The sequence below is a fragment of the Pinus tabuliformis genome, chromosome 2_2, assembly GCF_031772625.1.
Source record: "Pinus tabuliformis cultivar Carrire ecotype Pingquan chromosome 2_2, CPIR1, whole genome shotgun sequence".
Classification (NCBI taxonomy): domain Eukaryota; kingdom Viridiplantae; phylum Streptophyta; class Pinopsida; order Pinales; family Pinaceae; genus Pinus; species Pinus tabuliformis.
Window position 1 is genome coordinate 918126016 of NC_142300.1, and position 25533 is coordinate 918151548.

General features: G+C 37.1%; 1 protein-coding gene across 1 annotated transcript; it reads left to right on the forward strand.

Moving 5' to 3' along the window:
* The first annotated feature begins 5691 nt into the window (after positions 1-5691).
* LOC149196029 (methyltransferase FGSG_00040-like) lies at positions 5692-7518 on the forward strand. Its single transcript, XM_089408120.1, has one exon. It carries the CDS (start codon positions 5692-5694, stop codon positions 7516-7518), a length of 1827 nt encoding a protein of 608 aa, XP_089264246.1.
* Positions 7519-25533: the final 18015 nt, after the last annotated feature.

Consider the following 25533-nt stretch of genomic DNA (forward strand, 5'->3'; position numbering starts at 1 on the left):
ACACATGATCCATTATATTCGGATGGTTGCATTCATACTGAAGATTCATGTATTATTATACGCTTATTCATGTATAATTAGGTATGATCATCAGAGATGTCAGATATGTATATGTATACGTATATTCTTGATTTACATGTCTCGTAATGGTGTTTTTCTAGTCCTTGCACTAACTTGTAAAGCATCTCAACCATCACTCCATGTTCTTCCTTCATTCTTTAGGGGGAATACGTTACACAATATTTTGTCACACCTCTTGTTCATTTCCTGTTCCATATCCTGAAGTGCCAAAACATTGACAACTGTGCAGCATATCCATCATGATATACAAACCAAAACCTCCCTAAAGAATCAAAGGAAAACTGCCCCGAATCCATTCTGAAGAAGGTTAACTAAAAACCTAAATTTTAGCATCAACATGTTTTGCTACACTGCCTGCCCGTGCTAATGGAAGGTTGCACTGTTCCATGCTAGCACTTCCAGCGCAGTTTTTGATATGAAAACCCACATTGAACCTCTTCTAGAACGTTTTCCAAAATTGGAGGAGAAGCTTCATACACTACAACCTTCGAGAACAACGAGATGGATATTGGTTATTGTTGATATGGTCGAGATCTCCCATTTGGACCTTTTGATCTTATCATCATGGGATTTCCCCTCGAGATCTAGACCTTCCACCGTCTTTTGTGGATCCCTAAATCCCTCTCCCTTCTGATAAATCCACTCCCTTCCATCCCCAAATGGTTGGCCATTGACTGTTACATCCTATGCTTAGATTATGCTTACATGCTATCCATTCTAGCTTGGAGAAGGAGTGCTTGAAGAGTATTTTCTTGGACTTGGACATCCACTAAAAGGAGGTCTCCAAAATCAAAGTATTTGTTGTATGATTCCATTTTTAGCTTATTAATATATACATTTGATGTTCACTTTCTGTAATTGTGTAAATATTTACGCTTTTAGCTTAACACTCCTTAATCTATTAAGTAGTTTATGTTTGATGTATGCCATATATGCTCTTGTATTTTGCATAGTCCTTTGATCTTCCTTGTAGGTACTCAGACTTGAAGAACAAGTAAGGAGCGAGGCCTGGAGCAAAAGAATCAAAGTCATCTTCAAAAGGATTGAGCAATTAGCATCAGAGCAAGGTAGGTTTATCCTTCTCTCTACATTTTTTAAACATAAAATGGGAAAGTATATGTTAGTTTGTTCAGTTTGTTGCTAGACCCACTCATTGGGCTAGAAGGACCGCCTATGTTCGTAGAGGGGATTTACCTTCACAACAAGGTAGATAGTGGGCATGCTTATATATATGGATTACACTGATGGATGTTCTCACAATTTTTGTGGGTTGTGATGAGTGTTAATTGAACAACCCCCTTGATCTTAGCTGCTAGCAATCAATTCATGGCTCAAGATGAAGTACAAGAGGTACTTATTCTTGGAGTTGCACAATGTTATGAGGGTTGGACAATGGATACAATTGCGTACAAATTACTACTAAAGGGCATTCAACAAGGAGATCCTTGATCCTCATTCAACATGAAACTATCAACAATGAAGACAATGAGACGATTGAGTTACCATTTATGCTAGTAATTATTTCCCATATTCGAATCACAAATGTTTGAAGGGAAACTTGTCGCACCCTTGGAACTTGAGGTTCTTGAAGAGAACGTGATTTGGGACCCTTGGCACTAGATAGAGGATAAGGAAATATATGATTTTTTAATTCATAAGCACTTAAGGATTGATAAGTTATTGAATATTAAGATAAGATAAAGTTTAATAAGTGAAAACTAAAAAAACCAAAATAAATGTGAAAAAATAATAACTAAAATAATTGGCCTCATTAATGTTAGTAAACTTATACATAAAAAAGGTGTTTAATGTAAGTTAGACTTAAGTGAAAAATAGATACAAAAATTAATTATAAGATACCATGTTCAAAATGAGGAATAATCTAAAGTTAATTTGATGTGGACATAAGTGAACTAAAATCTAAATAGATGTGTGCAATATCTGAATTATTGAAGTAATTCTAAGAAATTAAAATCAAGAGAACCTCACCTAATTGAGAAAATCTTAAAATAATAGCTAACTTTGAAGAGAAGAAATTTAAAGAAGTAACTAAAACTAACTCAGAGTCTTGGTAGGTAACAAAAAGGTAACTAAACAAATAGAAAATGTTAAGAAGAGGAAAAAGGGCATAAGGGAACATCTAACAATAAAATTAAGAACATGTGTCTCTTGGGTGAAGAAAATCTTCAGTTTAAATAGTATAATAAGGTATTTACATGACAGTGAAATTGAAGATTGGGCATTTGGCTAGTTGAATAATAAAATTTATGGAACTTTGTAATTATTTTTCATGTGAAAATAAGTGTCACATCTAATCCTCACCCAAAAGACTCTATAGAAGAAACACATTCCTCTGAAGGGAACATTTGGGAGCTCCCTAGCGTTGGATGGATATCGTAATGATATCCTAATTTTTCTAGTGACAACTTGTAATTTTTTAGTGAAATTATGATATTGAGCATTGTTGGTAGTGTGGTGGATAGGACTTTTTGATCTAGGGAGATCATTGTCGCAAATTCCTGTCAAATAGTGTTATTTTCTCCTCCTACTTACAACCCCAATACAACTTGGTCAATGATAGTGGGAATTGTTGAATATTGATCATTAAATCCACATTGGGAAAGGAATGAGGCTTGTCATAATATGCATTAAGGATCTTACCTTCTGTTGGGTGAATGGCAACTCTTGTAATTTATTTTATGAATTATCTAGTAAATGTATGACTTGAATATTGGCACTATTGATGATGTGGTAAATCGCAGTTATCAATGTAATATTGTAAACTTCATTGGAATGGTTTCCCTTTACTATATAGTATTGTATATTAGAATCAAAACATTGATCATTCTTCATTATATCACATGTATTATTATTTTGTAAATTGTTATGGAATTAAATAGTCATGACGTGCATCGAGAATTGAAGTTGTAAGGTTTGCAACCATATTTATAGATGTATTTACCAATGTAAAGAAAAACAATTGGGGTCAGATGTAGGGGCCCTACACTCCTTGTCATTCATGTTCTACCATAGACAACTTAGTTAGCCATAGTCAATTATAGTCAACCATGGTCAAACTTGGTCAACCATAGTCACCCTTGAGCAACTCATTCTCTTCCCACTCCTCTTGACCAATCATGATCACCCATGGTCAACCATGGTCGATCGAGGTCTCCATGATTAAATATCATTATTAATCCTTGTCATCAATGGCCTAGCATGGCCACCTATGGTCAATCCTTAATAATCCTAGGTTAACCATGGTCAATCTTAATCAATCTTGCCAACCATGGTTTGTCATCATCAACCATTGGCAACCATGGTTGAGCCTTGTCGACCATCATCAATTATGCTCAACTGTAGACAACAACGGTCAACCTTAATAAACCATTTGTTAACCATAGTTAACCATAGTCAACCCAAATCAACCATCTATTGACCATAGTCATTCTTAATTAGCAATAATCAACCATGGTACACAATAGATCACTTGGGAAACTATGGTCAACTAAGGTCATACATGGTTAAACAATTTCTAATAATTATTTATGTGATTAACATGGTTAATAATGTTTAACCATGGAAAACATAATTGAAAATGGTCAACCATAGTCAACATGGCATCATGGTCAGCCATGGTCAAGCATAGTCAACTAAACGTAAACACTAATAACCTTGATTAACAATGTACACCCATAGTCAGTGACATGTTAACCATAGTCAACCATGTTTGACCAATCTCAATTATTGTCAAACATGTTGAGAAAACTGATGCACGGTCATACATGGTCAAATATTGTCATCCATGTCCTACCATAGACAACCTTAGTTATCCATACTCTACCATGGTCAACCATAGTCAACCATGCTCATCTTTGGCAAACCATTGTCAACCTTTAACAACCCATGCTCTTCCCACTCTTCATGGCCAGGCCATGGACAACCATGGTCAAACAAGGTCTCCATGATTGAACATGGTTAATCATGGCTATCTATTTTTAACATGGGCAACCATAATCTCTTCTAGAAAATCGTAGTCAAAAATCTTCAAATTTGTCAAACCATGTTCGCCCATGGTCAACATGGTCAAACCTTGGGCATCAAACCCAACTAACATCAATGATGGTCAACCATTATCAACCATGATCAAATATGGATAATGATGGTGAACTGTCGTCAACTATTATTAATCATAATCTGTCTTAAATATAGTTTTGTGTGGACAAGCATGGCCATCCACAGTCAACTATATGTTGAATGTAATAAACCTTCGTTAATGATATCTTGAATATATTTCGTTGTAGCCAACCATTGTCTACTAATTTCCACCTTCAACCATGGTAATTATTGCCAATCTGGTCAACATAGGTCAACCATGGTATCATTGTCAATCATGTTCAACTAAAGTCAACCATGGTAATCATTATCAATCATGTTCTGAGGTCAACCATGGTAAAATGTGTTAACCCATTTCAACCATTAATGTAACCATTTTTGTAACGTTAATGTAATGTTAGCATTAATGTTAATGTAACATCAACCATGGTCACCTGTGGTTGACAATGGTCAAACATGGTCAATATTAATGTAATATCACTATAACCTTATAACAATGGTCAACCATGATAGTCATTATGTTTAGGCATTATCAAGCATATTAATGTAATATCACTATAACCTTATAACAATGGTCAACCATGATAGTCATTATGTTTAGGCATTATCAAGCATGGTCAATTGAGATCAATTATGGTTTGGGTTAACCAACAATATTTGACCCTCTTCAACCATGGTCAATATTAATGTAATATTAACGCAAAAATGTAAAAATAACAATGGTCAACGTTCATGTAACATTTTTAGATTGATTTAACATTAATACATAGTTACAGTAATGGTTGACCATAGTCAACCTCATTCACTATGATCAAACTCATCAACCTTCTAAAATGATCAACTAATCGTCCCACCTTACTAAATGTACTTAATATAAATAATGTATATCAACCACATTTACAAATATGTATTTGTGTTAGTTGATGTATATATATATTTCCAACCATTCTTTATCTTTAAGAAATTATTAAACTAGATTTACAATGTGCAACTAGCTGGCTTAAAAAATAAGAACCTCAGCGAATTTAGAATAGGCCATTAGTTAAGTACAATTATAAATTTTCTGCACATTTCCCATTCCACTCATTGATTTATAGTGTTAAAATTTTATCAATCAAGATATTAAAATTAAACTAATTGAATATTTTTATTCAAATATGAATAAATATTATTTAAAATTAGTTTAACTAGGAATAATTTTGTTTCCAATAAAAAACTAGATTATAACAATAAATTAATTGAATAAAATTATTCAAATATAATTAAATATTTGTAGAATTGAGGCTTCTGTGATCCATAACAAGTATATAATAGGGGTTTCCACATAAATCACATTATCAGTCAATTGTAAAGGCGTTTAGAATCATCACTCTCCTTGAGGACGATAATGGCCTTGCCGTCAGGCTGGCAATCTTCAGTTTGCCTCGCTCGCAGACCAATATCGAGAAGCTTTACCCCAAAGGAGCGAAGGTCGCCATCAAAGAGCCATATTATATGCACGGCCTCGACGATAGTCCCACCATCTGTGTTTACTCTGCCGATGTCGAGATGCTTGTGACTCAGAACGAGAAGCGGGCCGAGGAGGAGAGGAAGAAGGGCAACAGCTGTTTGAGAGAGGAGCAATGGGACGCAGCTGCGGAGCATTATACGAATTGCATCGACGCAGTTCTGCTCCTGGTCGAGAACGGCGCCTCTAATGACAAAAATAATATGAATACCTTGCTCCTCCACGCGTATTCCAACCGGGCGGAGACAAGGCTTCAGGTGAAGAAATTTGAGCTGGCGCTGGAGGATTCCGACAAGGCCCTTATGATCGACTCAGGCAATCTCATGGCGCTATATAGAAAAGGGCGTGCTCTTATTGGCCTGGGACAGTATGCGGCGGCATGCGGATATTTGGAGAGAGCTTCTAACGCCAGCCGCGGGCAGAAGAAAATACAAGACGTGCTTCGTGAGGCCAAGACTTTGTACTCCCAAAGTCGCATTGACGAGCATGATATCTCGGACTTCCAGCCCGGTTTTGTCCCTACTGCGGAATTTGGCGATTTCGTTGGCCCCGTGGAGATTAAGATGACCGAAGACGGCCGCGGACGAGGACTTTACGCCACCCGAGAAATATTCATCGGGCAGCTTTTGCTGTTATGCGATGCCGTCGCAGTTGCCTACGAGGACGAGCGGAGCGCCTCTACCACCGTGTCGAATGTGGAGCACAGGGGCAATATTAAAATGGCGTCTCAAGAGGATCTTGTCACCGCGGTTTTCTGCGCTGCCAAGAAATCGCGGATATTGCTCGGACAGCTTTATGCTTTAGATGATTCCTCGGTGTGGGGCAGCTTCGATGTTCCGGCCATCGACTTGTTCCAGAGTGATGGCCAAATGTCCGGGACCCAAGAAGAAGAAAAAGGAATATTGGTTGCAGACGTTAACCGTATACGGGCTATTATAAGTCGAAACTCATTCGTGGGAGCCGAACCGAAACTGTACGAAGCCAAACTCGTCCAGCAAGGCCGGAATTATAGCGGTCTCTGGCTGCTGCCATCCTTCATTAACCATTCCTGCTTGCCGAACTCGAGCAGGGTGAAAGTGGGAAGCGCCATGTCTATTCATGCTTCCAAGCCCATCAACAGCGGAGAAGAGATCACTATCTCGTATTTTGATACCCTCGCCCCGTTGCCACAGCGCCAAGCCATGTGCGAGAGATGGGGTTTCGAGTGCAAGTGCAGGAGATGCATTCTGGAGCTCTCTCTGAAGGCAGATCTGGAGTCTATAACCACACGATTCCAAGAATTGCAAGACAAAGCTTTGGAAGAAATCAGTGCGGCAAGCTCTCAAGATCCCTTTGTTGCATATCTTCCAGCATGCGAAGAATTTGCGAAACTTTTTGAAGAGACACAAGATTTTATAAGCAATTCCGCGTTATTGAAAACGCCTGAGGAGAAGAATTGGATTCGTGCGTCATTTGTGTCTGCATATCTTGTAGGAACACAGTGGAACAACTTCTTCACCGTTCCTTCCGGGAAAGAAGTTATGGATGCCATTCAAGATACGGTGCCGGGGGACATTCGAAGCTTGGTTATAGTAGAGAAGCAGTTAGAGGAAGCCAAAGATTTGATGGGAAATGAAAGTCAAGCATTTATTACGCAATGTGCATTGGCGAGGGAGGCATGCTTCAGAGTCTTTGGCAGACACAGTGAAGATGTTCTCAAGGCGCTTGTCTTACAGCATTCAAACTGTCATCGCGTAGATAGGATCATCATAACTGAACTTGAAGACGCACGGCAGGGTGAAATTTTTGAGGTTGACGTTCGTTTGAAGCTTTGAAGTAACTAGTGAAACTACCATCCCTTATCGCGCAGTAATTTAGTGCTGTGGCTAGTTACAATATCAAAGCTGCCTGAATGACTAAGAGATCAACAGACGTGACTGTAGCGAAGGGTTTATTCCGTTAAAAACATGATGTGATGGGTGTAATTGTTCAGAGGTCTCTCGATAAGATCTTCAAATGGAAGAATAGTTAATCGTCATCGCACTCTTTCCCTGGTAAGGGTTTATCGTATTTTTGAATAAATTTAAAATAATATTTCGACTGATTTTTCGGCATTCTTCCTATTTCATATGGATATTGAAGAGCTATGGAAAATAGATATTCGTTAACGAACATTGGAAGTCCAAATTCACTCGTATAATTATGACCCATCAAGGCATGTGCATGGCAGGATTTTTCATTGAAAAGTACCAATGAAATAATAATTAATGGCGACTGTATTTACTCTTATTATGTGAATATATTTATGTTTCGTTAGCCTTCGTAACTTTTACAAGTGGTAGAGTGGAGTTTAATAGGAAGTAATAAAATCGAATGACTTTGGAAAGAACTTATGTTAATTTTATTTGCTCTTGCTTTCCTTTCAGCTACATGAATTTATTTGGATTGATTTTATTTATTTTTAAAGATTTGTTTTTAATTTGATTTTTTTGGGTGTTTTTGGTGGATTATTAAACTTGTTTTTTCACTGTATATATGGAGTCAACTTCGTCAAACCCTAGGGCACTTTCATTGTGAAGAGTTTACCGATCAAGTTTGTGATTTCAATGAATTCCTGCCCATTTTAGATAAATTAAATCTCAAAAATAGATGGGAAAAGTTTTCAAAAAGCCACAAATCCATTTTTAAATGCCAATAGGTTTATATTTTTGTTATATTTATTTTTAAATTAGTATAGGTTTATTTTAATTTTGGATCTATGAAATATTTAAAAAGATTAAATTTTTTAAAATGTAAATATATTTTAAATATAAAAGATAAAAAAATATATGTATTAGAAATATCTTATTGCTTTAATGCTTAATAAATTTAGAATTAAACAAAGTTTTTCGGTAGAAATCACATGAGAGAATTTTTTGTCCTAGGCTTTTCAAACCAACAAGTGTGGTTCATCACAAGGGCCAGATGAAGACGCAGACCATGGAAAAAGCTTAAATATAGAGCAATATAGAGACATAATTTCAAATAATGGCTATATTTGAATGAGAATATTTAAATTATAATATTAATTTATTAATATATTAAAAACAAATATTACTAAATAAATATAATATATATAAATAAATAAAACAGAAATATATATATATCCAAAGAAAAATAATCAATAAATAAAACAGGGTCAACAATAAAATATGGGGCTCAGGCCTATTAAACAAATAACAAAAATACTAAAAAGAGTTAAAAACGAATAGGATGACCTCGTTCTTAACTCCTTTTAGTATTTTTGTTATTTGCCGGTTTTATTTATTGATTATTTTTCTTTGGATATATATATATAAAGTAAATAAATAAATAAAACAAACATAAATAAATAAAAAGTAAATAAATAAATAAATAAATAAATATATATATATATATATATATATATATATATATATATATAGTATTTGCTTTTAATATATTAATAAATTAATATTATAATTTAAATTGTTCAGATATAGTGGTTACTTGAAATTATGTTTCTATATTGCTCTCTATTTATGCCTTTGCCATGGTCTGCGTCTTCATGATGAACCACACTTGTTGGTTGGAAACTCATAGGCCAAAAAATTCTCTCATGTGATTTCTACCGAAAGACTTTGTTTAATTCACTATGGATCACAGAAACTTGAATTCAGAAATTTAAAATTAAAATGAATTTATATTTATATTGCTCTCTATTTATGCCTTTGCCATGGTCTGCGTCTTCATGATGAACCACACTTGTTGGTTGGAAACTCATAGGCCAAAAAATTCTCTCATGTGATTTCTACCGAAAGACTTTGTTTAATTCACTATGGATCACAGAAACTTGAATTCAGAAATTTAAAATTAAAATGAATTTATATTTGTTTTTAATAATAATATTAAAGAATTAGAATGAATTTATACTTGTTCTTAATAATAATATTAAAAGTCAATCAAAATCGGTCATTAGCAACAACTAGCAACAATATTGAAGAATATAGATCACTTCATCTAACTCTTGGAACTTAAAGGAAAATATTTTTAGGTTAAAAAGATTTTTAAAAGTTGAGTAAATTTTTTTAATAAGATAAATAAAAATTTTCAAATAAAAGTTGTTGAAGTTGTTATTTGTACTTTTAGATTTAAGTGATTAAAATTTGTAAATATTGAGCTTTATTAGAAATTGATCACTATATAATTAGTACTTTTCTTAAGTGTTTTGAATGGAAAAGGTCCTTTTGTTAAGTGTTTTGAGTAGAAAAGGTTAGAGGTATGAACTTGTTAAGCTTATTTTAGGAAAAGCTTTATTTTATTGATTTGGGGTTTTGGAACTTTCAAATCTTTCTTTGGGCATCAAACAACCTTTTCCTTGAAATAAAACTTTGTAAATAAATATTTGTGCCCTCACCATTGTTCCACCTATCTATTGTCTTCTAATGATACATAAGTCACCTCAATCAAGGTTTGTATAAGGAAGTTACACCTCATATAATTTGACCTATGCCTTTGGCCATGATGGCACTAATGTTAGGAAAGGTGTGTCATACATGATACATAAGTCACCCCAATCAAGGTTTGTATAAGGATGTTACACCTCCTATAATTTGACTTATCCCTTTGGCCATGATGGCACTAATGTTAGGAAAGGTGTCCCATTCAGTTAAAATGCATGTATGCATGTAGCTCATGCCTTTTGTGTAGGAATTTACAGGGCAAGTTCCTCAGACAAAACACCAAAGGACACCGCTCACAAACAGATCAGAAATCAATACACCAGTATTATTGACGTGGTTAAAACCCTCAAATAGGGAAACAACCCACGGCCTGAGCCAACGCAGCCACTTTAGGCAATTTATTAATAAAAGAATGAAAATTTACATAAGCTTCTCTCATGAACGATTACCCTACAAATGACCCTCCATGCTATTTAAATAGAGATCATGGATCAATCCGGTGTTAAGCCACGGATCAAGTGTCGGTAATACCGAGGAGATAATGAACCGTCGGATCACTACATATCGTGATCATCGGATTGTAAGTTACAAAAGTACATAGTAAAGAAGCACACTTTACCTAACTCTACACTAGACCAAGTTATACTTAACTATTTCCTATGGGTTGGAATATCCTAACATCCCCCCTTAAGAACAACTTGGGATAGGATTGAAGGATGTACAAATATGACACAATAGGAGAAGGAAGGAGGCATTAGAGCCTATCCCCCCTTAGTGACAACTTCCTGAACTCCAACCATAAATCGAAGTTTAGTAAACTTTGCCTCTGTGAGAGCTTTTGTAAAGGTGTCTGCAACTTGATCATCTGTTGAACAATATTGCACTTCAAGAACATGGTCGTGAATGAGCTTTCTGATGAAGTGCATGTGGAGTTCAATGTGTTTATTGCATTGATGTTGGACTGGATCTTTGCATAGTTGAATGGCACTTTGATTATCACACCAAAGTGTAGTCGGATGCTACTGCTGAAAGCCAAACTCTGGCAGGATCTGACAAAGCCATAGTGCTCCCTTACTAGCTTCTACGGCACCACGATACTCTGCTTCTACTGAAGAAAGAGAAATGGCACTTTGTTTCTTGCAAGCCCATTTAATAGGTCTTGAACCAAGAGTGAACACATAACCTGCAGTAGACTTCCGATCACCAGGGTCACCAGCACAATCAGAATCAGTGAAACCAACCAATAGAGGAGATGCTTCTACAATGTAATGAATCCCAAATTGAACTATACTTCGAACATAATGAAGTATTCTTTTAGCTGCTTTCTAATGAATTTCATGTGGGTTTTGCATAAACCGAGCAATAAGGCCAACAAAAAAGGAAAGGTTAGGACGAGTATGGGTCAGATACAAAAGTTTTCCTACAAGTTGACCGTATAAGGTAGCATCAACTTCTGAGGAAGTACAAGTGACTGAAAGTTTGGCTCCAGACTGAAAAGGAGAAGGAGTTGGCTTACAATCTTCCATGTGAAAATGGCGTAGAAGATCACATACATACTTGGACTGGGAAAGGGAAATACCTTCCTTGGATTGCAAGACTTGAAGACCAAGAAAATAATGCAAGTGTCCTAAGTCTGTCATTTCAAACTTCTTTTTAAGGCCGGAATTCACATGGTTTATCAGGTTGGGATCACTACCAGTAAGGATAAGATCATTAACATAAAGAACAAGAATTACAAGAGACTTTCCCACTTTCTTGGTGTAGACAGTATTATCAGAATGACACCTATAAAATCCAGTTTCTAAAAAAAAGCTATCCATTTTGGCATACCAAGCCCAAGGGGCTTGCTTGAGACCATAAAGGGATTTATTAAGCCAACATACAAGGCTGGAGTTTGTTTGTATAAAGCCAGTAGGTTGTTCCATATAGATTTCTTCATGCAAGTCCCCATGCAAGAAGGCAAATTTAACATCCATATGATGGACTTCCCATTTGAAAGAGGTAGCAAGGGAAAGAACAAGGCGGATATAGTTCATTTTGGAAAATAGGGGGAAGGTTTCAGTATAGTCAATGCCTTCAACTTGTGAAAAACCCTTAGCAACAAGACGAGCTTTATGTTTATCAACTTTTCCATCTGGCCCATACTTGGTTCTGTAAACCCATTTGCATCTAACAAGTTTTCATCCCTTTGGAAGGGGAACAAGATCCCATGTATCATTTTCCAATAATGAATGATATTCTTCATTCATTGTTGCGTCCCAATCTGGATGGCCTGAAGCTTCTGCAAAGGTGTCAGGATCATAATTAGTTGAAGCTTGAGCTAGTAAAGAAGAGGCTCTATTGAATTGAGAACGTGTACGTTGCTGATCTGTAGGATCACCGGCAAGAGCACCTGCTGCATCCCAAGTAGCACGGCCCCATTTTGGAAGCTTAGGAGCTGAACGAGGATCCTGAGAAGGTGGGGGAGGATTGTCATCCTCGCTATCATCAGCTGAAGAAGAAATATTTTCAGAAGTAGAAGGGATAGAGAGAGGTGGCACATTCATCGAATTAGGCTTGTAGGTTGATATATTTTCAACAAACTTTACATCTCTTTTAATGATAACATTTTTGGACTTAAGTGGAATAATTATGTATCCTTTGACATCTTCAGGATATCCAACAAAAATACATTTTTCACTCTTAGGTTCTAAAGCTTTATGTTTATCATTTGGAATATGGGCCCATGCTTCAGTTACAAAAACACGAAAGTGACTTACCTTTGGTTTAATTGAGCTCCATGCTTCTCCTGGAGTGATATTCTTTAAAACCTTAGTAGGAGTGCGATTTATTATGTAATTTGCACATTTAATTGCTTTTGTACAAAAATTAAGACTAAGTCCTTTAGATTGAAGCATACAATTAGCCATTTCCTTTAAGGTGCGATTCTTCCTTTCAGCTGCACCATTTTGTTATAGAGTATATGGAACAGTATGTTGCATTTGAATTCCATTCTTAGTGCAAAAAATGATGAATTTTTTGTTAACATATTCTCTGCCATTATCAGATCTTAGCTTAAGAATTTGATGTCCAGATTGCTTTTCAACAAAGGCCTTAAAGGCCAAGAACATGTTAAATACTTCACTCTTGAGTTTTAAGAAGTATATCCAAGTGCGTCTAGAGAAATCATCAATGAAAGTTAAGAAATACTTGTAGCCAAAGAATGAAACAACTGGAAGTGGACCACATAAATCACTATGCACAAGCTGTAAAAGGGCTGAGGCATGCCAAGAGGCACATTTTTCAAAACTATCCCGATAATGTTTTCCAAGTACACATCCGAAACAAACGCCGTCTCTGCAAGATACCATTGGAAGGCCTATCACCATGTTTTCTTTACATAGATTCTGAAGGGAGAGATAGTTTAAGTGACCAAATCGCTCATGCAAAATGTTGCTCACTTCATCATTATGAGCAACATTGATATGTAAATGAAGATATTAGACTAATATTAAGATATTACAGACTCATGTGCATGGATTTGTCTATATTACTTAGTGCAATGGATCGATAAGATTGCGAATAACATAGACAATGAAGTAGTTAAAGAAACATAATAGACAACACACATAACACAACAAGTTTAATCTGGAGTTCACCAAAAACTCTTGGGCTACATCTCCTGGTCTAGCCTTCAGTGGTGACCTCTCTATTATTTCTTCAAGAGAAGATTTTTACAAAATATGAGCTCAAATTGAGTCTCAACGCAACAGATACAACATCAGCAGGAGTTTGATTGAATCCTTCAAGCCTCTCTGAGTACACAGACTCTTTTCTCCTTCTATGGCTCTATTTTCTCTCTGTCTCAGCATTGCTTATCTCTGTCTTCTATCTTCTGTGGCTTTTAAGCCAATCGACGCTATCTGTTCATTTCCTCTTCTAGGCTTTCTGGCTTCTGGCCTCTGTCCACTCAAATCCCCCCCGGAGTGTTAGCAATCATTGCTAAATGCCTTCAGGGATAGTGGCCACCTGGTTTGTAACGAAAGGACCATCGGCACCTTTGAAATCCTTAGAATCGTCATTCTCTGTTTACACAGAGATACACATAAAACTATGAAAATCTGCCGATTTGTCATTTATCGGATTTGAAATATTATTATTTCCACTGTATAACTCCATCAGGTCCGCCTTTATATCATTATCGCCTATCCACCGTTGATCTGAGTGATCTTGATCCAACAGTTGAGATCCATTTTGGGATGCTCATGCGTATGGGGGTTAACCACCCGAAAATGGTGGTTTTCTCTCTCCGAGGCCTGGCCACGTGGCAGCTAGTGTATGGGCTCAGGCGGAGCCCAACCAAAACCACTTACACCCGAAATCCCACTCGTTTCTTGGTTTCCCTTTGTAATTGAAAAATACATTAAAACACTGAAAATATCACAAAATGGCTTTATGAAAGACTTGAAATGCTATATATTTCATCTATAAGTGCCATCGGGTCCGCTTCATCGCATCGGGCGCATTTCCTTTACATTTCATTTATTTAACGAAAATGCGAAATACAAAGGAAAATGTCATTTTCCAGATCTCAAAATATATGAAATATCATTTATAACTCCATCGGATTCGGCTATTGCAAGTCATATGTATATCGGCCCCACTCCATTGTACTGCTTTGATGCGATATTGTGATGCGACTTGTTGCAATTGCATATCACATAAGCCCCAAGCCATTGGTAAGCGCTCCCTTGTGGTTTGCCAGTGCGATATTGCGATTCAACTTGGGTTTTCTAGGATCCATTTTGGATCACACCTTCCCACTGAAAAAGCTTTTGGACCACCAAAATTTGGTTTTTAAGCATCAATCAAGTGAGGATACAACTTCCTCACTTGTCCAATCTCTATCCATCTTGCACTACTTGGTTTTGAACCCTTGAGTCTGATTCTTAGGTACTCAACATCCCCTCTGCGCATAGTTCTCACCTTCGTGTCCAGAACTGTATCTTCCTGCAACTCATTGAGATATTCAGGCAATAGATCATCAATAGAAGGCAACTGACTTTGCTCTTCGAGATCTTCAATAAATGAAGGTTCAAACAGTCTCAAATTCTCTGCAATTAACTACTGAATAGATATGCATGTAAGCTGGCAAATCAAGGTGAAAAGCATTTTCACCAATTTTCTCAAGTATCTTGAAAGGCCCATACCTTATTGGCTTCAGCTTCTTACCTTCACCTTGCATTCTATCTTTGCTAATGTACAACCAGCCTTGATCACCAAATTGTAAGCTATTCTCAATTCGATGCTTGTCATGCCTTGCCTTGTACTTGGCCTGGCTTCTTTCTAGCTAATCCTGCACTGCCTGGTGAATTTCTTGGATTTGTTCAATGAACTTGGTTTCTTTGTCCACATCATTGTGTCCATCAACTACTTTGTTTTTTCCAAAGACAAAATCCAAGGGATACCTTGGTGTAAAACCAAAACAAGTCTCAAAAGGAGATCTCTATTTAGAAGAGTGTTTAGCACGGTTGTAAGCATGTTGCACATAACAAAAATGTTCATCCCAAAGCTTGGGATGCTTGCTGCAATAGCCCCTGAGCAACTGGATCACTGTCCTGTTGTCTTATTGACCACCTCTGTTTGGCCATCTGCTTGTGGATGAAATGTTGTGCTCTTCTTCAATCTGGTGCCCATCAACTCCCATAGACTTGACCAAAACTTCCCAACAAATCGGGAATCTCGATCAGATAAAATAGAAGTGGGTAACCCAAAATGAACCCATACATGTTGAAAGAACAACTTTGCTGTTTGTTCAACTGTAATTTGCTTGTTACAAGGTATTAAAATACACATTTTGCTGAATCTGTCCACAATAACATATAAATAGTCATGACCTTTCTAGATTTTGGCAATCCCCCAACGAAGTCCATGGAAACACTTTCCCAAGGATGAGAAGGGACTAGAATTGGAGTGTACAAGCCTAGTTTTCTATGGTTGGGCTTGCTTTTACCACACATGGTACACCCTTAAATATATCTAGAAACTGTTTCATGCATTCTTGACCAATAACAGAACCTTTGCAGCTGTGCCACTGTTTTACTTACACTAAAATGACCTAATATTAGAGAAGTATGTGCTTCTTGGATTATGTTAACTCTTTCAGTTTGAGGAATGCATAACTTTCCCAAATGATATAAGAGTTGGTCCTTAACATGATAATCCAATTCTTCTACTTGTTTGCCATGACTTAAAGTTGCATATACATCTTTAAAATCTACATCTTAAGCATATTGTTCAATGTAGCTTTCATGCAATACTGAGTTATGCTTAAGTATAGTAGATGCATTTATGATTGGTCTTGATAACATATCTGCAACCTTATTGTGTATGCCTTTCTTATATCTGATGACAAGATGAAACTGTTGTAGAAAACCCATCCACCTATAGTGTCTTGATTGCTGCAATTTAGTTTGTGAGTGCAAATATTGAAGTGGTTGATGATCTATATGTATAATTGTTTCTTTTCCCAATAGGTAATGTTTCCACTTTTTCACACTCTGCACTAATGCATACAATTCTTTATCATATGTGGGATAATTAAATACTACAGAATTAAATGTCTCAGAATGGTAACATATGGGTTTACCATGTTGCATCAACACTACTCCCATGGCATAGTCATTGGCATCTGTTTCAATCTCAAATGGTCGTTGAAGATCTGGCAATGCTAGTACTGGTGATGTACTAATTTTTTCTTTCAAGGTGTCGAAGGCTTTCTGCTATTTGCCTCCTCACTAAAACACCTTGTTCAATCTTGTTAAAGCATGTAAGGGAGCTGCAATCAAGGAAAAGTTAGCAATAAACTTTCTCCAATATTGTGCTACTCCTAGGAAGCTCCTAACTTCTGTAGCAGATTTGGGTTTAGGCCAGTTCACAATGACTTCAACCTTAGAGGGATCTATCTTCAATTCACCACCCACTACAATATGACCCAAATAATTTAAAGATGTTTTGCCAAATTCATATTTTGATAACTTAACATAGAGATTTTCTCTTTTCAAAACATCTAGAGTTTGCTTTACATGCCTCAAATGTTCTTCCCATGTTTTACTAAAAACAAGAATGTCATCTAAATATACAATTACAAAATCATCAATAAAAGGCCTAAGTACATCCTTCATAACTCTCATGAAAGTGGCAAGAGCATTAGTTAAGCCAAAAGGCATAACCAACCATTCATACATCCCTTGCATTGTTTTGAAAGCGGTCTTCCATGCATCTTGTTCTGCTACTCTGACATGACGATAGCCCCTACGCAAGTCCAACTTGGAAAAGTAAACTACTTCTTTCAACTGATCTAATAGATTATCTATGCGAGGAAGAGGATAATGATTCTTGATCGTTAATTTATTTAGTGCTCTATAATTAATGCATATCTTCCACGAACCATATTTTTTTTTCACCAACACAATTGGAGATCCACATGGTGATGTGCTTGGTCTGATGAACCCTTTATCAAGCAGCTCCTGTACCTGCTTCTCTGCATTCTCTAAAATGGAAAACTTGTACATTCCGATGTTAGGCAATGGAGCATCTTGCTGCAAATGAATATCATGTACTATTTCCCTTTTGGGTGGCAAACCTTTAGGTTCTTGAAATAGGATATCATATTCTGAAGCAACTTTATCTAAATTAGCTTTCTGTTTAGCATCATAGCCTTCAAATGCATTGGTTTTATCAGGGGTCTTTTCCTTTACAACCATTAGTAAAAACTACTTGCATGAATTTACAATTCTTTTCATCTACCCTGAGTTTATGAGAGTGTAGTTATTTTTGAGCTGATGAGCTCTTACAATATATTCTATTCCATCTTTTGTGAGTTGATACTTATTTTCAGTTCTATAGAAAATGGCTTTTCTATCATACAAGTAAGGACTTCCTAAAACAATACCACATATATCCAAGGGAACTATATCTAACTCAACCTCATCTACAAAATTTGACCCAATAGAAAACCTAAGTTTACATTGTCTAGTCACTTGTAGCTTTGCTTTATCACATACCCAACCTAATGGATATGGCTTCTTGTGAGGTGTTGTTAGTAAGCCCAACTTCTTTACAATTGTTTCAGAAATCAAGTTTACTTGTGAACCACTATCAAATAAAGTATCAATCTTTTGGTGCTTCGAAATAACTCTAATATGAAAAAGCTCATGTATTTTCCTCTCATTATCTTCATTATCAATAGATTGTGCAGAATTACTTGTAGATGCTTCAGAATTTTTACCTTTTATACCTATGGCTGCGACTGTTGTTTCATCACCTGAGTTTGACCCCAAATATTTCTAAATAGTAGTAGCAGTATTCTTATTTTTACCACCAAACTTCTTGGGTTTCAGCTCTAGATGCAAAGGCTAGCAGTGTTTATCATCGTGCCCATCCTTCTTGCAGTGAGTGCATGAAGGGTTTTTTTTTTTTTTTCTGTACAGTGTTTGTATTCCTCTCCTTCCATTTTTGCTTCTTCTTTTCCTTGCTCTTGCTTTCAAATGGTTTTGACGATGCCCCAATATCTGGGTTCACATTCTTGCCTCTAGCCTCTAGATGTGTAGCCTGAACTAATACATCATCTAGGCTAGTGGGATTAAACATGAGAATGGTGTACCTCAAATAACTATGTAGACCACCTATATACTTCAACAAAGTTTCAGGTGAGTTAAGAGAAATGCCTAGAGTTAAAGCTCTTTTTCTAAATTCCTGGGTATAGCTTTGTACACTTTGGCCCTTTAATTGGCGAAGAGTTTGTCAACTCATTATTGTTTGCTGCATATAAGCTAGTGGATAAAACTGTTTTTTAATGGCAGAAACAAATTCATTCCAGGTAGAAAGAATTTTACCATGCTTCTTCAAATCATCTTGTGTCCTGCCTTCCCACCACACTAGGGCAGTTCCTCCAAGGCGAAGGCTAGTCAGCTGAATCTTTCTCCTCTCTGAATCAATGTTCTACACCCTGCAATATACATCAATCTGTCTAATCCAGTTATCTAGCTTTTCTGCATTTAATTCTCCATCATAGATTGGCAAATCAAATTTCACATCTAATTTAATCACATATGTTTTCTTCTTTTTCTTTTAAGGGCTAGGAGATGAGGATGATGGAGGTGATGGTGGATGAGATGATGGAGGAAGCCTTTCCCCTTTCCCCTTGCCCTCTGGGGCATCTAGAGAAGGTTCTTATGCTCTTTTGTCTTGTTTGGAGGTTGAAGTACTTTCACCTCTACCTTTCTTAAATTCTCGATACATCTCTTCCACCATGGCTCTCATGGTCATGTAATTGTCCATGAACTGAAATTCTAATTCCGATGGGGTTTATTCTACCATTCTCCTCCTAGGATAGACTCGTCCAATTTCTGGATTAGCCTCAACCAGTTCTCCTTCTCCTAATTTGAGCTTTGACCTAGTTAGCATTCAACAATGCAGCACAAGCTTGTCTAACCTTAGAAAACCTAAAGCTCTGATACCACTTGATCTGTAGATGAATATATTAAACTAATATTAAGGTATTACATACTCATGTGCATGGAATTTTCTATATTACTTAGTGCAATGGATCGATAAGATTGCGAATAACATAGACAATGAAGCAGTTAAAGAATTATAATAGACAACACACATAACATAACAAGTTTAATCTGGAGTTCACCCAAAACTCTTGGGCTACGTCTCCTGGTCCAGCCTTCAGTGGTGACCTCTCTATTATGTCTTCAAGAGAAGAGTTTTACAAAAGGTGAGCTCAAATTGAGTCTCAACACAATAGATAAAACATCAATAGGAGTTTCCTTGAATCCCTCAAGCCTCTCTGAGTATACAGACTCTTTCTCTCCTTCTCTGACTCTTTTTTCTCTCTGTCTCAGCACTTCTTGTCTCTGTCTTCTGTCTTCTATGGCTTTTAAGCCAATTGGCGTTGTTTGTTCATTTCCTCTTCTGGGCTCTCTGGCTTCCAGCCTTTGTCCGCTCAAATATTCCCCCCCTTTGAGTGTTAGTAATCATTGCTAAATGCCTTCAGGGATGGTGGCCACTTGGTCTGTAATGGAAGGACCATCGGTGCCTTTGAAATCCTCAGAATTGTCATTCTTTGTTTACACAGAAATACACGTAAAACTGTGAAAATCTACCAATCTGTCGTTTATCAGATTTGAAATCTTATTATTTGTGTCGTATAACTCCATTGGGTCCACCTTTATATCGCTATCGCCTATCCACCATTGATCTAAGTGATCTTGATCCAACGGTTGAGATCTATTTTGGGCGACTCATGCGTAAGGGGGTTAATCGCCCGAAAAGGGTGGTTTTCTCTCTCTGGGGCCTGGCCACGTGGCAGCCAGTGTATGAGCTCAGGCGGAGCCCGGTCAAAACCACTTACCACCTACGGCCCGCCCGAAATCCCACTTGTTTCGGGGTTTCCCTTTGTAATTGAAAAATACATTAAAACACTAAAAATATCACAAAATGGCTTTATGGCGGACTTGAAATGCTATATATTTTAATCTATAAGTTCCATTGGGTCTGCTTCATCACATCGGTGCATTTCCTTTGCATTTCGTTTATTTAACGAAAATGCGAAATACAAAGGAAAATGTCGTTTTCCAGATCTCAGAATATATAAAATATCATTTATAACTCCATCGGGTCCGGCTATAGCAAGTCATATGTATATTGGCCCTGCTCCGTTGTACTACTCCGACGCGATATTACGATGCGACTTGTCGCAATCGCATATCGCATAAACCCCGGGCTATTGGTAAGCACTCCCTTGTGGTTTGCCAACGCGATATTGTGATTAAACTTGGGCCATCGATCTGCATGCTTGATCGACAGTCCTTGTTGACCGCGATGATTGTTGTCGCAATATCTATGTGGTAGCCTCCGATGGCCTCCATCTGCCTTCGCCGATTGCGATATGCTAATCGGATCTGGACTGTTGATCGGCCAAATCCGACGGATCCTGTGTATCACTGTCCACACCTCTGATAGCTCTGTTTTTGGTCATTTCTTCGTGTTTTTCACTCCCGATAGTGTTATCCACCATTTCTAAGAGTTCTTCCTTTATGATAGTTTTGATCTTTAGAAGACTTAGAGGGTTTTCTAGGATCCATTTTGGATCAAACAAATACCGAGGGAAGATTTGATGACCCAAAGTTGTTAAACTTATACAACCTTGTAGAATCATCAGTAATGCCAATAGCTAAAATCTGTCTAGGATCTCTTAGGTCCTTAATTACAACATTGTGAGGTGAAAATTCAACAATTTTACCTTCACCTGAATGAGTTATCTGATATACAGATAGAAGGTTGTAGGATAAGGTTGGAACACATAATACATCATTGAATTGACCATTTTCTATATGAACAGTTCTAGTCCCTACAACACTAAGAGATCTATCATCACCAACATATATATTTTTGGTGTTACAATCATTTAAAGAAGAAAACATGGCTTTGTTTTTGGCCATGTGATAAGAAGCATTGGCCATGTGATAAGAAGCAGCAGAATCAATGAGCCACTCATGAGAATGGGAAGAAGAAGATACATTTAGTGCATATCTAGACTAAGATGCTTGACAACCACATGCAGAAAGTGTTATTCCTGAAGATGAAGTTGAAGTTGTTGAATGCTCCAAATGGATGTTATGCTTCTTCATTGTTGCTTCCAAGGCTTCCATCTTCTTAAAGCATATGTATTCTAAGTGGGCATCTCAATTACAAAAGTGGAAATGTCTATCAGTCTTCCTCCCTTTGTTTTTGTTTGCCTTATCATTTTGAGACTGAAATAGCTTAGGACCCTTGTTTGGTTTAGGACCATTCTTTTTAGGATACGGCTTCTTAGGATTCTTTGAATTTGGTTGTTGCTGGGCGGCTAAGGATTTCTTAGAAGAGTTTCCAAGCTTAAGAAGACCAATATGTAAGAGTTTTTCTTGTCCTATTATTAAAGAATCACAAAAACTTTGTAGTCTTGTCCTTGAGAAATGAAGGCTTCTCTTGTAGAATGGAAGGTGGAAACAAACACAGAGTAGGTTGGTCCCAACTTAGTAAGAATGGAATAGATAAAGTTACCATCTTCTTTCTTAACCTTAACACCTTCCAAGAGAAGTCTAAGGGTCTTGAACTTGGACAAAAACTCTTCAATGGAAGAAAAATTATTGGGGTCCAGTGTAAGCAACTCATTTTTGAGTTGATGGGCTCTAAGTTCATTTTTAATTCCAAAAACTTTAGTGATCTATTTCATTGCATCATTAGGAGTATCAAGTTATGCGATATGGAATGTAAGGTCTGGATAAATAAACATCCCTATCAACCCACGTGCTTGATCTTGCCTATTTTCCTATTTGGTTGCCTTTCTTCATCTTTGGTTTGGTTTCTTAGCCTAAGGCTATTTTATAAAGACCTTTACTTCTAAGTAAATCCACAATGTAGGACCACCATTAGAAGTAGTTGGTTCTGTCAAGAATAACTTGGCACGGAATTTCCATTTTAATAGAAAATGAAGCTATATATGTTGAAACTAAGTGTTCCAATGGAAAGATCTCGAAAAATTAGGCTGATTAAAAAAAATGGCTTCCGGATGAAGAAGTTATGGATTTTTGAAAAGAAGTTGTTGAAGATGCCGAAGAAGTGCGAGAATGTGCAGAAATGAATGATAATGTTATATTTAAAAAAAATCCGCCCCCTTTCCAAACTTAATCTAATTAGCTCAACAAAAATAAAGACTTGAACTCAAGACCTCTATTCTCATAAAGTAGCTTTGGACCAAGTGAGCTAGATTAAAAGGTTAGTAATTTTCGAAAGAGGAAGGGTTTTTATTTTTATTTTTAGTCATTGAAGCTTTGGGGTTCGTGCTTACTTTGTAGGTTTTAACCCTGTACAGTAATTACCTGCATACAAATTCTAAAACATAGAAAATAAACAATGCGAGAGCATAACACATAAAACACATATACACAAAGATTTTCCCCTAGATTCCAAAACCGGGACTACCAGCTTGATTTTTCATTATGTTCCTTTCAATTTTACAATACATATTTATACATGCCGAAGCATCCAATACCATGGACCGAAAACCATCGCGTCCAAAAAACATGTGCAAAAATCATGCACAAAACCATAGGTGGGTCCGCCCAACCTAACATAAGGTCCAAAACCAAAATTTTTCGGGGCACTGCCCTGGACCCCATAAAGTGGGGTTATGGGTACACCTCAAACCCCCTGTGACCTCCCCCCCTCTAACCCCTGGTTAACTACGTGGGCTAGTCGTGGAAAGAATATAACACAACCCAACATTCTCCCACTTGTTGTTTTCTTTCCACAGGGGGGCACAAGAGAGCTTAGTCATTTATCCAGCCTTGCAATGCCCATTGTTTCTCTACACCAAGAGAACTTCTTAGAGCTCACAGATTTTGTCAATGCATCTACAGTATTCTTCAAAATGTCCACCTTTACCAGCAACACTTTTTTTCCTTCTATCATATCCCTCACAAAGTGATACTGAACATCAATGTGCTTTGTCTTTGTATGATATGCAGGGTTCTTCGCCAAGAAAATTGAACTTTGGCTGTCACAGTCTATCCTTATAGCTTCCTGTACTAACCCCATACTTGAAAACAATCTCTGCAACCAAACTGCTTCCTTGCTTGCATGAGTGGCTACCATGTATTCTACCTCTGTAGTTGATAGTGCCACTACAGATTGTTTCTTACTCATCCATCTGACTGCACCTCCAAATAGGTTAAACACATACTCACTTGTAGATCTTCTCTGATCCAGATCTCCAACCCAGCCTGCATCAACAAAGCCATGAATATCCAACACTCTATCCAATCCTGGTCTTCCTTGGTAGCACAAACAATAATCACTAATGCCACATAAATACCTGAAAACCCGCTTCACTGTTGTCCAGTGCTCCTTCCCTAGTTTTGACATAAACCTGCTCAATACTCCCACTGCATGTGCAATGTATGGTCTAGTACAGACCATTGCATACATCAGGCTACCGACTGCACTTGCATATGGAACACAGGACATGTCCTCTTCCTCTTCTTGTGTCTTGGGACATTGTTCAGCAAAAAACCTCATACCTACAGGAATAGGAACCTTTACCTGTTTACTATCCTGCATATTAAACCTCTGCAATATTGTCTCGACATACTTCCTCTGGTTTAACCAGAGCTTCCTCTTTAACCAATCTCTTTTAATTTCCATGCCCAAAATATAATTTGCAACACAAAGATCTTTCATGTCGAATTTGGAGGACAATTGGGTCTTCAAATCCTGAATAACTTCTTTGTCATTTCCAACCAACAACATATCATCCACATACAAGACCAGATAAATAACATGGTCACTAATTAATTTAAAATACACACAGTGATATGCTTTGCTTCTAGTGAAGCCAAGTCCCTGTATAAATGTATCAAATTTCTGATACCACTGCCTTGGTGATTGTTTTAACCCATACAGAGACTTCTTTAACTTACATACCAGTTCTTTCTTACCCTTCACCGCAAAGCCTTTAGGTTGCTTCATGTAGATCTCCTCTTCCAGATCCCCGTGAAGAAATGTTGTCTTTACATCCATCTATTCTACCTCAAAATCAAAAGCAACAGCAACAGATAAAAGTAATCTAATAGAAGTTACCTTGGCAACAGGAGAAAAAATATCACCAAATCAATTCCTGACACCTGGGAATAACCTTTTGCTACCAACTTAGCTTTGTATTTCTCCACTTTTCCTTCTGCATTTGTCTTCTTTTTGAACACCCATTTGCTACTAATGGTTTCCTTCCAATCGGCAACTCCACTAGATCCCAAGCCTCATTTTTGTGCAAAGATGCCATTTCATCAATCATGGCCTCTTTCCAGAGTTTTCCATCCTCTGGATCCATTGCTTCCTTCACAGTTCTGGGATCATCACCAGTAAAAGACAAAGAAAAATTTGAACAGAAAGCAGATGGACTATACCTTTCTGGCTGCCTTCTTTCTCGAACTGATCTTCTCACAGCCGGAGTTTGTGGCTCTTCATCTTCTGATTCCTCCTCTGCTGTAGAGTCTGATTCTTCCTCCTTTAGCTCAAACTCTATCTTCTCAAGTTCCTTTGGTTGGACTTCATGTTTAATCTTTCACTCTCATCTCTCTCCACCATCTTCTGTTATCTTCCAACTTACTTCTTATCATCCTTTCTTTTCCTTCCTTACACATTTCTCATTCCTTCCATTTATTTCTACTGGATGTTCTCAAATTTTTCTGACTCCTATTCCCCTTTTCCACCATCCTTTCATGCTCTCTCAATTCCTCTCTCTCCTTACATTCTGAGTCATTTCTTCCTCTCTTACTCAACTCTATCTTCTCTTCCTTCTTC